The sequence below is a fragment of the Scleropages formosus genome, chromosome 11, assembly GCF_900964775.1.
Source record: "Scleropages formosus chromosome 11, fSclFor1.1, whole genome shotgun sequence".
NCBI lineage: Eukaryota > Metazoa > Chordata > Actinopteri > Osteoglossiformes > Osteoglossidae > Scleropages > Scleropages formosus.
This window is the reverse complement of record NC_041816.1, coordinates 22,990,535-23,004,749: the sequence shown is the minus strand read 5'-3', so window position 1 is coordinate 23,004,749 and position 14,215 is coordinate 22,990,535. Positions and strand designations below refer to the sequence as shown.

Here is a 14,215-nt window from a genome sequence, read left to right as displayed (position 1 = left end):
CCTGATTTAGCTCATCAGGGAAGGTTACAAGGAGAGATGAATTATATGATCCAATATGAGGTCTGCGTGCTACCACACCATCTTCTGATATAGCAGCACACATGGTGGCGATAGCCCCACCTTGTCCATGTACTTGAATGGTCACCCACTGGCCAATGAAATTCTAACCTCTCCTCCTTGTCTTGGCCAGGTTGAAGCCTGCCTCATCCAAAAATATGAATTTGTGATTGTTTTCATCAGCACCCAGTTCCATCACCCTCTGAAAAGACATTTTGGAAAGACAGTTGCTGATTACAGTGATGTAGAATTATGGGGCTTTTTTTTTTTTTTTTTTTTGCAACAGGCATCTTGAAACTGAACATACCTGCACATACACAGTCCTCCGTTAAGTCACTCTGTCTCCATTTCTTTCAAAAGGCACACGGTATAGTTGTTTTAGAGACACTTGGTGCCTTTTCAGCATACGTGCACTAGTCGGCAAACTTACTGTTTCCACATTGTTGTGCATGTCATCATTGTCTAAGATGTGCTGCCGAAAGTCTGTAAGGCAAATATCATTTCTGGCCCAAACCAAATTGACCACAGCCTGCTCTTGTTGGTCAGTCAGAGTTCTGCCTCTGCCTCCCCTAATTGGCCTAGTCTCTATTCTGCAGGAAGTACAGTAAGAACACATTTAGTCACATCACCTACTCTGTGATACACATTGGCATGCAGTGTAGTCATTTGACAGTTGAGTAGCCTAATGTTTAGTGCATGCTGAAGACTTACCGATTCTCGTTGCGGAAAGTTCTGATGATTGGGACCACGCTTGATCTTCTGAGGTTTGGTTGAATTATTGTAGCTGCCTCAGTCATTGTCATGCCATGATTTACGACATGGTTTACAACTGTTGCTCGGATTTCATTGGACGCTCTTTGCTGTTGCTGCCGCTCTCTTGGTCCGTGGCCTTGTCCTCTACCAAGTTCCCCCACACCTCTCAAACGAGGCTCACGGCCACCTCTCAGAAGGGGTGCTTTTCCCATGCCATTCCCTTGCATTTTCATATGGTAATACTTTGATGTTGTGTCATTTTGAACAGGTGATTTTAGTTCAGTGAACAAATGATCTTAGGTTTATGTGAATTGTATCCAATCAATTGGGAAAAGTGTTAGTTTTGAAAAAAATGTGCATTTTGATCATCGCTTGTAAGTTTTATCTAGGGTTGTGAAAAATTACATCAAGGTTCTGATATTAGTGCTGAAGCGATTGTAAAAATTAAAAAAAAACTAGGAGTTTGTCACTGAAGTAAATTTGTGAAGTTTATAGTCCCCTTGCAAATTAATTTTCATTGATTTCCAATGTATAGGCAGTCCCTGTGTTACAAATGTCCAACTTGCGTACAACCCGTAGTTAGGAGCGACCCTTCGTAAAGCCTGTAATATTAAAAATTCGAGTTACATATAATGGTTTGTAATAACAAATGGCTGCTACTTTGCGATGTGAATCAAAACATTGCGCGTCTACAGCAGTTCGTCTACTCGTGGTTGGAGCGCGTGAACCCAGGATAGGACAAAGACTTGGTTCTTTTCAGTCGGACCACGTTGCTATTAAGTGTCGTGTTACTGTATTTGGCTTTAATTTTTTGTATCCTCCTAACAATGGCATTAAAGTGTAAATGGTGATGCATCCAAGAAAAGGCAAACGATTGAGTGAAAATAATAAAACAATTGGAAGAAGGTGAAACACCAACAAACAATGGAAAGGCGAATGTTAAATTTCTTTGTTTTGCACACACTCACTGAGAAAGCATTAGACTATAAAAGAGACTTGTCAGCCTCTTCCCAGTTGCAGAATCCCACTTGACACAACCACATCTCTGCGTTCTCAAACCTGCCTCACTTTACTCTTCCAAGTCCTGTTCCTCATCGTTCCCCAGTCCCGTTCCATGTCTCTGATAACAACCGCCCGCCTTGTCCCTCAACTACGATTTCGAATCTTCGCCTCTGTTCAGTTCACTCGACCACGAGAACAGGTCAAGTCCTTTAATTCTGAATAAACGATCCTGCACTTGGGTCCAGCCTCCTCCGTGTCCTCTGTTCATCACAGTAGTAACATTTCTCTATCTTTCTGTGTCTCTGTAATAAATACTGTAGTTGCATTTATCATCATCACATAATTAATTGTATTAATACTGTATTGTTATATTAAAGATGTTTTAGTGTATCCAAAAGAGCTTTAGTGTTTCTGCATAGAAAGGTACATGATATACTATATACTAAGACAAACATTTGACAAACTGACATTGGATACGAGCTATACCAAACTGTTCCAACTTATGTCGGAAGCCGATTTAAAGGCGGACTTAAGAACAGAACTCGTTTGTAATCCAGGGACTGCCCGTACACTTGAATTTACTGTTGCTTTGGGCAAACCTTTGCTTTTAACATTTCCATCCTTGATTACTTTCAAATGAATTCGTGCTGTGTTCATTTAGTTTGGGTGTCATTCTTTGTATGCCACAACACTGTAGGGTGAATGTAAGATTATTAAATAGTGTTTTAAAAGCATGTCGCAACCAGCAAGTCTATTCCCTTAGAACACTATGGATTTGGCCTCAAAGTCTTCATGCCTTACGATTCATTTATGTGAGTTTTAAAAATGCTTTCAAGTTGATACCAGAAGCTGCTCATTGGTTTTAACATAGATAAGGGTCATTTTATTTTTGATAGAACTTATGTGCTGTGCACAATTTGAATATATTTTGAATATTAAGGCAAACTTGACAGTATGAGTTAAAATATCACTAAATGGAATATGAAACTTTTTACATGTTTACAATGACCAGGGCCATTTTAATTTTCTTAAAAGAATGCAATATATTCTGCTTTATATTTATAATATGTACACCTAACTGTATGTTTGGGGTTAGATATTTAATTAAAACTGAGGTGTGACCAACTATTCCAAATGTTTTACCAATTACAATGAGACGCAAAACATTCCTCTTAGTAAATTTACCCCAAAGGGTTTTTGTAAATCAAATGCTTCTGCAGAAAAAAAGCCCTTCCCTAAAATAGTGTGGTGTTCCAATTGTTTTTGGTTTAGGATTTTTTAAATTATATTACTGTCAAATAGAATTCAGCCTATTCCTGAAGCATGAGATGAATAGGAAACAAGGGAATGTTAAATGAAATGTTTATTCATAAAGCTTGTCAATCTTTGTGTGTGTCTGTTCTGTTTCATTCTAAAGAAGTCCCATGTTTTAAGTTGGGGGTGTGTGTGAATGAGTGAGGGAGAGGCCTCCTTTTTCCCCTAGCATGGCTTTATTTTCAGGGGGATGCAAACTTTGCTTCTTGGATAATGCTGCTTTTTCGTACAAGGTCGGAAATTTTAAATGCCTAATCGCTTGTTCAATATTACTGATATTTTGTTGAGGCACTGGCACTATAGATGCTGCTCTCAAGTACAAATGGAAATTCTGAAACTATGTAAGTTTCTCTCTTTATAAACTGTGTTCATAGGGAGGACAGTAATGGCACCAGTGACTTCATACAACTTTAATATAGAAAATACAAAACTCTGACGTTATCCAAAAGTCAGCCTGACGGTACTCATACATTGCAGGCAAACCGCCTTTTTAAAGTTTGAGGAAGTAATTACTCGGTTTTTGGTTTGGTACAAAAGCACCAATTCAGTTCTACGCCAGTTCTTTCTTCTTGCAAACCTTATTTCTTGTCTTTCTTGTCCATTTTGGTGCCTGAGCTTTTTCTTGTGGTCCCTGGAGATTCCAGGCTTGCAAGTTTTTTCTCCACCTTTGCCTTCTCTGCTTTTCCTCTTGCACCCCCATGGTTGCGTCGTTGAGTCCCAGAGCCAGTGCTGGACCTGCTGCTAGTGCTGCCCAGATTTTCATTTGTGTCCTTCGTAAGTCTTTCCTGCTTGTTCACGCAGTCTTCCTGAGTCCATATCAGCATGTTAAATCCTGTTTTTTTTTTTTTTATTAAAAAAAAAAAGTACATGTTCATTATGACAGGTATGGACATGCATTCACTTTAGACTGGATTTAAAAGGAAAAATTTTAGCTCCATTTTGTATCCCTAATATAGATTCATGCTCTTAAAATCTGATCTAATCCATGGCTGAATTTATAAAAAAATAAAATTTTACCATTTATTCATTGTAGGTCTTTAAGTCAATTATGTAGGGATGCACCACAACTCAAAACCTTTTTGTAAATGTAGGGAAAAATGTTTGGCAAGGACAGTTTTGGGGTGCTACAAATGGGGAATAGACATTAGTGTAACTGTACAAAGACACAAACTCCAACACATGCTGTGACAATGTTACTACGAGGCAACATTCCTTGACGTGAATTCTTCCACTAAACAAGCAATAACGTTATCAAACTTCAGTAGAATTACCCTTTACTTTTCATGAGTAAAATGCTTGATATATACTTCCACAGTTATTTCAAACAAGACTATGAAGTTCAAGAGTGGTTTGGGAAAACAACAATGGTACTACTAATGTAGGAATTTACTTTACTTCCATATACATTAGCCAAACAGTGGCATTTCACTGATGCTTTGTGTCTTATTTGTGAGCCCACTTTACCCATTCCAGATGCGAGCACATCACCCATGGGGTTGAATTTGTTGAGCTGAAAAGAAAGAAGCACTGATCAGCAACATTCTCCACAAATCAGTCCTTCCTCCATGGCATTAAACAAAAGTTGTGAATGTGCCTTTAAAATCCTTCAGCAACCTGTGACTTTGTTTATAACAAAGATATAGATTAAACCAAGCTTTACAAATCATTCTGCCTTATTTAACATTGCACCCTTTGTGACTTCAGAGAAGAAAAATGTATTTAGTCCTTGTAGCGCTCAAACCTTCAGCAAGCGGTAACATTTGACCCTAGAGGTTGTCGCACATATATAAAATGCTGTCCTTGCCGCTCTACTTTATTCCATGAGTGGTGTAGGTACGTCGAGTGCGGCTGGCGCTTACGGATACGATGCCCATTGCGTTGGGATCATGCAGCTGACACACCAACGCTCCTGTGTTGGCATCAAAGACGTCAACAGTCCTCAGCTTACCAGGACACACGCGCTCGTCGGGGTATCGACCGGCTACGATTAAGTCGTACATGGGATGCCAGGTAGCCTAGAGTAAAGTCAGAAATAGTTTGAGAAAAGAACCGTTTGCACACTCAAATACACTGTAGAGCCCATATAACATGGACAGTAGGGTCCAAACTTTCATGCTGCGTTGTAAGTGAATCCATATTGTAACGAGTTTCCGCTTTTGACGAAGGTTGAAGAAAGTTTAACTCCAGTTTGCTGCTGAGATTAACGTAATGCTCGGCACACATGGGCGAGTGAAAATAAGTGATGTGTCGCAGCGTACAAACTTCATAATTACTAATGACACTGAACAAATCAACAATTTGTTTTTATTAATGAACCAGAGTATCTACATGTGATAACAGGGTTACAGAACTTTATTATTGCTACAGGGCTATTTACAGGACATATTTACATTTTACATTCAACAGATGCTTTTCTCCAAAGAGACTTACAATGTTAAGCTATTTACAAATATTTATCCATGTATACAACTGGGTTATTTTACTGCAGCAAATTAGGGTAAGTACCCTTGAGTAAGGTACTACAGCTGGAGGTGGGAATCAAACCTGTGACCTGTGGGTCCAAAGGACCTAGATGTAACCACTAGGTTACCAGCTGCCCCTTACTTGGTTGACTTTGCAAATTAGTCAGCTGCAAAGCATTGCTCAATGAGTCAAAGCAGCATTGTTTTGTAGCAAGATAATAAAGAGAAGTGAAACGATCGGGGGGGTCAGGCGTTTTTGCAACATTGCTGACTTGACAGTCTTTGCAAATTAGTCTCCCAAACACTTGACCCATTTAAACCCATACTGCTTTGGAGCAAGAGAGCAAAGTTACAGCAAAAGATCGCGGAAATAGCAGACTTTACAACAGGAATGACAAAAACAATGTAGCTCTACTAGGCACCGTTCAAAAGGTTTTTTCACTAAATGTAAACACTATTTTTCACCTTTGGTCCGTGTTGTACCAGTCACTATATTGTACAACTTTCCCTCTTTTGGAAATGTGTTTGGGAACTACCCAGATTTGAAATGCGTGGAAAGGAACCGGTTGAAAAAAAATGTACGGTCCAAGCTCTGACCGCGTTGTATGTGATCCCACATGGTATCAGGTCTACAACGTTTACAGGTTGTACTGACGGACAAGCAGTAAAGAGCAAGACTTTGGAAGCAAGTTGGCAACTTCGTACTCCACGTGGTTCACTGCTCTTGTAACCTTATACCCTTAGACTGTTCAAATATATCCCAAATAAGTTGTTCTTTTAAAAAAAAAAAAAAAAAAAAAAAAAAAAGTGTGCAAGTTGCTTTAAATTAACATGTCAGCAGCAAAACAAGGTTTTGCAAGGTTTACTCATCACAGCATGACAAAATAACTGATGCCTTGCTCCCCGTGCGTTACAATAACCCGTTAAGTTTTTGTGAAACCCTGACTTTTTTTTTTTTTTTTTTTTTAAGTGCCACCATAACCAGACTCAATTTTTCTTGCATATTCCAAGTCCAGCTACAGAACTGTACCTGTGACGTGTGGCAAAGTCGGACGAAATCCCTACATGACACCAAGATGAGGCAGTAGTGTCCATGCAACAACCCTATATCCCTAACCCTAACCCTTCACTCCTCCATCACTCACCTTGATGGCTGTTAGGTGCTGGAACTGCCTGTGTGGGTGGGAGATGACCTTCTGGGGCCTGGACCAGTTGGAGGAGGAGTACACCCTTATTTGGTCATACTGGTCTGTGGTCAGCAGCTTGGAGCCATCAATGGGGCTGAAGTAGGCTGTCGTGTTTGGACCATAAGAAAAAAATTACAGTGGTGCGACTGTGACGCTACAGTGTATGAAAGTGATCAGTCCGGCACCATCTGAGCTTCCATTCTCTCTGCCAGAATCAAATCCTTATTACTCAGGGTTGATACGAACGAAGCAGCCTTGTGACCAACGTTTGTATCGATGACAACCAAACACAATAGAACACTGATTATCCAAACTAATAGAGAAAGTTTGGCTCAGTTATTCAAATGGTTTGGATACAACATACATGAGAATAGTGGTTGATGACACATCGCGGTTTCTTTTACCTGTAGACGCCATTAACGTGAAAAAGTATTTCTCCTTTCAACAGCCACAAACAAGAAGTGGAACACTGAATAATTTTTGTGATCAAGCTTTAATCATAACGCCAAAAATCGGCATAACTAAGAACTTTAAAAAAAATTTTGTTGCGTTGTGTCTTTGTAAACAAACGCTTTAAGCAGCAGCACTTCAGCGTAACGACCAGTGCAGTAGTAGATACTGTAAATTTTCTTTTTTTTTTTTTGAAGGGCAGCAGTGGTTCACACAATTGACGGCTCAGACTGACGTTCAGATGTTCAACCTACTGCATGCACAACACTAATTACATACAAGCAATTCCAAAGAGCTTATCTGAGCACATGAGAATGGTACAGTACCTAACCGTGCACAATCAGAGTAAAAATGTTGAGCAGTGTCACCGAACGACAAGAGGCATTCGTCATCTTACCGGAGTTGACTGCCTTGTCGTGGGGCATCTCGTGCAGGAAACTGCCTTTGTCCTTGATGTTCCTCAGGTCCCACAGTTTGACCGTGTGGTCCACAGATGCCGTGGCCAGCAGCCAGTCACAGCAGGGGTTGAACTCTACGTGGGACACCTTGGCCTTGTGCAGCTTCTGGTTCCACAACTGAACAGAGCAGTGGTGTCATTTGATTTTGAACGACACGCCTGAACCCCGGTCCCTCCCTCCATCGCCTGTTGCGAGTTTATGATCGCGTACACCTCTCCTGCCTCGCGGTCCCCATCACCTCTTGGCCATTGATGTCTAGGAGCAGGACCCGTCCTACGTTGTCTCCGGTTACCACCATCTGTCGGCTCTGGGACACGTCCACACTACAGTACCAAAAGCTGCGAAGGACAGGTAGAAATAAGTTACTGAATAGTAAACTAGGATATTGCTGAGAAAACTTGGTATCTCCAAGTTCCAAAAAAAAAAAAAAAAGTGCAGTTTCCGATGAAGTTGGAAGAGAATTTACTGTTCTAAGTGTGTAATTTGAGTCAGCTGCTGAGAACTGGATGTTTCCGGTTGACCAGTCTTCACTGTGACAGTAATTAAGCTACAGCATCACAATGAAATCATATAAAGCAGAAGAGCACGTAATTCCTCAAAACTGCAGAAACCTTCCCTATGCAACCGCTTCCTTTGCGATGTTACTCAAACGAAGGCTCCGTCAAGGGTCGCAGCTACGACCGAAACGCCGAAAGAGCTCCGCGTCTCGAGTCGATGACGGGCATGAGAAAGCACAGAGGGTCTCACCAGTTGTCATGCCGGTCGTGACCGCAGTCGGCAGTACTGGACAGAACCGTCGCCTGTCCGTCGGCAAAGCTCCGCAGGGAGAGAGTGCCGTCTCCAGAAACCGTGTAAAACTTGGACGGATCGTTAGGGCAGAACCTCAGGGCCCCGATACAGTCCCCAGCTCCCTTCTGTCACACAAAGACAAATAGCCCATCATAGAGGTCGTTTATACAAGTAAAGGCTACGCTGTACCGCCCAACAACATCCTGCCTTTGTCACTCGGACTCTTCCCAGGAAGGAGGGTAACGGCAACTAGGGCTGTTGGCTCACACCTTTCAGGTTATGGGTCCAGATGTGAGCTCAGCTCTGCCAACCATCTGCTTCATCTCCCTGTGTCTGTGCTGGGTTCTTCCAATCCAATCAATCAATCCATACCATCACTTAGGTGAACTGGTGACCCTAGTGGCCCTTACCATGTGTTCTGTGATTGGTACCCTCTCCAGGATGAACCAACTACCCCCCCAGATGTACACGGAGTGTGTTTGTGGAAAAAAGCAGTGACTTTGTCAGATTGGTCCTTCATCATAAAACAGCACAGACAAACTCCGATTCGGTCAATCTCACGCCGATACTTATTTGCAAAGGAATTATCCAAAGGCTTGGGCAAATTCCCAAAAACTGGTTAAACTCTGCAAAGCGGCTCAGGTCTATTTGAACCCGCACTGCTAAGTACAGGAACAGCTTTTACCCCACTCCTGTGAGAATACACAACACTAACCGATGTGCCACCTTTAGTAACTAGAGTTGGATTGCTCCTCCCAAGCACATTGGTAAGTTACACTGCCACTTTAAGCATTCTCATTCTCTCCTTCTGAGTTCTCTGACTGTCAACTGGTATTATTGTTATTACTGTTACCATTATTTATTGCTATTGCTGTTGCACTACTCACTGTCATCGTCATTGTTTTGTTTGTGCAGTATTTCTATTGTCTCCGTCTTTGTCCATAGTCTGTGGAGAAGCATTCAGGAAGAATTTCATAATACTTGTACATGGTACTTGTACCTATGACAACAAACTAAACTTCAAACTTGAAACTTGGTAAAAAACACAAATCTGCAGGGGTTTTGGGGAGAGGGGGGCTATATTCACCACCCAAGCCTTAATATAGTTAGCATCAAACATGGAGAACAACTTTGTGTTCCCAAGACGCCAATCTTAAGAACTTCACAGTGAAGTAAAGGTCAAAAACAGAGTAAACTCTCATAGTACCACATTCTTGTACAAGTAAAATTCCTGAAAGTGTGTGAACCCCTTGTGTCCCTTAGTTTTAGCACAAAATGGTTATTTAAAGGGAATCGGTGTTTCTCGTGTGACATAATAGGTGTGTAATGACCAATTCCATATGTTACTTTAGAGGAAACTGGGTGCAGGAGAAACACGCAAGTAGTGCAGGTGTAAAAATAAGTGAAAAGTTTATTTTAATATGCTATACACAAATAATGACCATCCCTTTAGGGTTCACGTACTGTCAAGCCCCAATCGTGTTATCCAAACAAGCATCACGGAGCGTGCAACGTCAGCGCGTCGGCAACTGACCCTTGATAGTACATCAGGGGAACGGTAACGTGTGCAAGTGTGTCCGACAACAGAGCTCTCTCTCTTACTCCCAGAGTTCAGTGCTGGCGTACACACGAAGGACATTCCCGCTGAAGTCCTGGAGCAAGGTGGTGCCCCCAACAGACGAAGTGAACAGCTCGTTTGGATTGAAAGGGTTGAACTTCATGTCTGTGATGGAGCCCCCGGCACCTATCTAAACAAAGAGAGCAGGCTAGACTTGTCTTAAAGCCTCACGAGCACAGAACTGCAGGGCTGTGTCCCTGATGGACCGTGACAGTCAAAAAAAAAAAAAAACGTGCGACTTTTACCGCGCTGTAAAAACACTGAGGTCTTAGAAGTGCACTTTGAACAGTCTGCAATGTAGGGCAAAAACAATTAATTTGATAAGGCTCTCCTTATCTTGCGCATCTGGATAAAAATTAACGGGGGGTGCTGTTGTGGTGAAGAAGCCCATACACACTTCAGCTCGCGATCACGAGAAATCAGCACTCTTGATGTCAGCAAAGACTAACCTCACAAAAGCTACCAATCTCACTGACATCACACAGGGAATTGAGGAAAAATCTTTTAGAATTTTAAAAAAATCCATAGGAATGTGCTTGGAGGTTACACACAAACACACACCACTGATCCATCTCTGATCAGTAACTTCTTGTCCAGTGAAAGGTCGCGGGGGGTTGGAGGTCTATCCTGGAAGCACGGGGCGACAGGACACCAGTCCATCCACAGCAATCATACACACAGTAAGGCCAATTTAAAGTCACAAATTCACCTACAACTTGTGAAGTGTGGGAGGAAACCAGAGCACCTGGTGGAAACTCATGCTACCGGGAACGCGACGCGAGCGCCACACAGACCGGGCCGGGTTCAAACGCCCAACTCAAGTACCGTGAGGCACCAGCGCCACCGTGACATGCTATCACATGCAGAATATGAGAACTGTAGAAGAATTTAACACACCTATGTATGAATAACCCCATCCATATAATCCATATTCGGGTACCCAGTGTTCAAAAACAATTAGGGTGCCTAACATTTTTTAAAAATAAAAAAAAGGATCTTAATTCCATTTTTACCCCTTGAATGAAGCAGGTCATCTTTCGAGAGTTGTAGTCCCACAGGACGACATCTCCCCCCTTGGAGCCCACAGCCAGGGTCCCGTGGTGGTTCGGGTGCCACTCGAGGCAGGTTATTCTACGGTCAAAGGGGCTCGCTGTGCGGAAGAGCTGATAGCAGTTCAGGGAACGCAGAAAGGGCTCCTGGAGACACTGTTGGGACATGAAAACACACACATTGCTGCAGCCCATTCATTTACTGTCAGCTGTGATCTCTCTCTCTCTCTCTCTCTCTCTCTCTCTCTCTCTCTCTCTCTCTCTCTCTCTCTCTCTCTCTCTCTCTCTCTGACACAGACACACACAGGAGTGGTGAAGCCTAACTGTAGAAGAGTGCTTCCCAGTTCCCACCCATCGCTGGTCCTTGTCAACACTGCACCATCAAAATGAGATTTCTGTTTTTACTGAAACTTTACACATGTGCACTCAATCCAATTTAAATAACCACTGATCCTGAGCAGGATCACGGTTGCTCCGGAGACTTTCTCGGAAGCACTGGGCGCAAGGCTTGGGGGGGTACACCCTGGATGGGACACCAGTCCATTGCAGGGTAGCCACACACACACTAAGGGCAATTTAGAGTGACCAATTCACCAGGACTGCATGTCTTTGGGCTGTGGGAGGAAACCAGAGCACCCAGGCACACCCCGTGCAGAGATGAGAATATGCCAGCTGCACACAGGGGAATCGAACTCATGTTCTCGCACCACCCAGGCACTGTGAAGTGGCAGCACTACTCGCTGCACCACTGTTTTCCCCACTTTTTTATATTATAAAGTTTTCCATGGTGAATCGTTTGATCATTTAATCTTAATCATTTGTCATTAAGACTCTATAGACATCAAATACATTTGGGGACAGTTATTAGTGTAATGCTTAGAGCTGTTGCCTTTGGACCCAAAGGTCACAGGTTCGAATCTCACCTCCAGCTGTAGTACCCTTGAGCAAGGTACTTACCCTATTTTGAACTAGTGAAAATTACCCAGCTATATAAATTACCCAAGCTGCGTTGGAGAAAAAGCATCAGCTAAATGAGTAAATGTAATGCAAATTTACAGTACAAGCTGATACCTGATTCTCTTACCTGTCGCATCTGAGAGTAGATATGGTGCCCCAGGGAGTTGCGGTAAATGTAATGCACGATGCTGGTGGCTCTGTTTTTCTTAACGCTCCGACCCGTAGCAGCTTCCTGCGCACCGCGTCCTGCAAGAGTTTGATAAAATTGCCAGTGGTTTAACAGCGAGGGCAGTAACACCGGTGTTACGACCACAAACTTTCAACCCAAAGGTTAACAATTCAAGTCCCAGAAGAGGCCTCTGCCATAGAGCCCTTGGCTAAAATATTTCAAGTAAATGGCTCCGGGTAGGGACATTTGACCAGGGACAGCTGGTAGCGTAGCGGTTACAGCAGCTTCCTCAAAGGTCGCAGGTTCGAATCCCACCTCCAGCTGTAGTAACCTTGAGCAAAGTACTTACCTTAAATTGCTCTAGTAAAAATGACCCAGCGGTATAAATGGAATTGTAGGTACCTTAGCACTGTAAGTTGCTTTGGAGAAAAACGTCATCCACATGATCATTAATAACTCTTGTTCAGAATCTCACTTCCAGCTTCCAATGTACAAACAGCTCAAATAAAAAGAACTTTAGGTGCAGCAAGTACAAACCAGAGGTGTCTGGGGTTCAAGTCCCTTCCTATTGCATTCTATTCCAGCCAGCAGGCAAGTGAAGTGGGGGGTTGGGTGATGAGCTGTCACCCAGCAAGATGAAAGGCTTTAAGGTTCAAGTGTGAATCCAAACCCCAGGCTGCTGTTGTTGTTGTTGCACCTCTGAGATGCAGTACTAGCCTAGGGTAAATCACTGGAAAGTCGAGTTACCAACATTGTTTTGAGTTAAGCAACAGTTAAGCTACTTATAATTACTTATCCCTTTACACAGCAGGGTCGTGGTTTTATTTTTTTTATTTTTTTTTTTAATGGAGCAATTCAAGGCAAGCTAAGTACCTCAAACTGACTCATGCCATGGCATGGTACTACAGCAGAGGTGGGATTCGAACCCTTACTTTGGGGGTGACGGGCGGCTGCTCACCCTCCTTCCTCCTCCTCAACTTTTTCGAGAGAGTGTCCGCAGGAGGAGGAGCCTCTCCGGGCCGTTTCCGCCCCCCGCTGGGGCTCGTCTTCCTCACCATGGCGCTTGGAGGAGGAAACACGCGGTGAAAACAACAGCGCACGCGGCGACAACACCGAGCCGCGACGCGACGTGACGCGACGAGCTGTGTTCGCCGAATTCTTGCAGGAAACTTCGCTCGAGTCCGAGGAAGCACCTCCGACCTGCGCCGCGACGTTCGTCGTGTCTCAGCGAACCGCTCGGACGCGTGCTGACCGCGAGCAGGCCGCGCCAAAGCCGCGCCGTTACCTGCAGGAAATGGTGGAACGCGACGGTCAAGGCGCCGTTTCCATCGCAGAGGCTTCGAGCCGCGCGCCGATGTGGGCGTGACGCGTGACGTCACGTTCGGAATGTTTTGTAACTGTCTCCCCGCCCCCTGCAACTTCGCCTCGGAGCACGTGTGTCGCGTTGCGTAACAGTAACGGGATGTGATGTCGGAAGTGGAGACGGTTCATCTCATTTAACGGAATTTTGGGACTGCTGCGTGAAAACTGTTCTCGCACTACTCAGAATGTGTTATTGAGCAGTGAAATGAGTCAGAGTCAAACCCATTTTTAGCCCCACACGCACACCGCTACCGATCATAAAGTCTACAGGAGCCATTGACCATTACCGTGCAGTGTTTAGCACCGCAAACCGAACATGGAAATGGCAGCGGTAGGACTCAAGAACTGCGCCATGAAATTTATTTTGCCTTTAATTGTTTATGTGTTGCTAATCTTGGTTATGCAAATTTGCAAACATAAACCAGTTCTAGAAATAAGAAACACTTTTGCAATTAAAAATAAATTATAACCAAAACTGGGACTTCACTTGAAAGCATGGCTGAAATACCCGAGTAAATTTGAATTAAAAAAATAACTACATTAAATCCTCGGAATGGTATAAAAAGTTTCAACAGTGGCCGCTGGGTG

General features: G+C 43.3%; 1 protein-coding gene across 3 annotated transcripts; it reads right to left on the bottom strand.

The window, feature by feature from the left end:
- Positions 1-2,229: 2,229 nt before the first annotated feature.
- ddb2 (damage-specific DNA binding protein 2) lies at positions 2,230-13,969 on the bottom strand. Of its 3 annotated transcripts, XM_018763991.2 has the most exons (11): positions 13,551-13,969; positions 13,224-13,327; positions 12,224-12,342; positions 11,104-11,295; positions 8,431-8,597; positions 7,922-8,021; positions 7,623-7,800; positions 6,734-6,879; positions 4,986-5,141; positions 4,591-4,636; positions 2,230-3,958 (listed from the first exon to the last, which is right to left on the bottom strand). In XM_018763991.2, exons 2-11 carry the CDS (start codon positions 13,321-13,323, stop codon positions 3,705-3,707), a joined length of 1,458 nt encoding a protein of 485 aa, XP_018619507.2. In that variant the 5' UTR covers positions 13,324-13,327; positions 13,551-13,969; the 3' UTR covers positions 2,230-3,704. The 3 variants fall into 3 exon arrangements, with proteins under 3 accessions (XP_018619507.2, XP_018619506.2, XP_018619508.2); XM_018763990.2 differs by having other exon boundaries at positions 13,224-13,969; XM_018763992.2 differs by lacking the exon at positions 8,431-8,597 and adding an exon at positions 10,075-10,220 and having other exon boundaries at positions 13,224-13,968.
- Between the last annotated feature and the right edge of the window lie 246 nt (positions 13,970-14,215).

What these genes read in the sequence shown, in the direction of transcription:
- ddb2 (XM_018763990.2), bottom strand. Translation starts at nt 13,323, where the DNA reads ATGGTGAGGAAGACGAGCCCCAGCGGGGGGCGGAAACGGCCCGGAGAG. An exon ending in TCTACTCTCAGATGCGACAG is followed by an intron (nt 11,296 to 12,223) that starts GTAAGAGAATCA and finishes ATGTCCCAACAG; the next exon opens with TGTCTCCAGGAGCCCTTTCT. An exon ending in AGCACCTAACAGCCATCAAG is followed by an intron (nt 5,142 to 6,733) that starts GTGAGTGATGGA and finishes ACTTTACTCTAG; the next exon opens with GCTACCTGGCATCCCATGTA.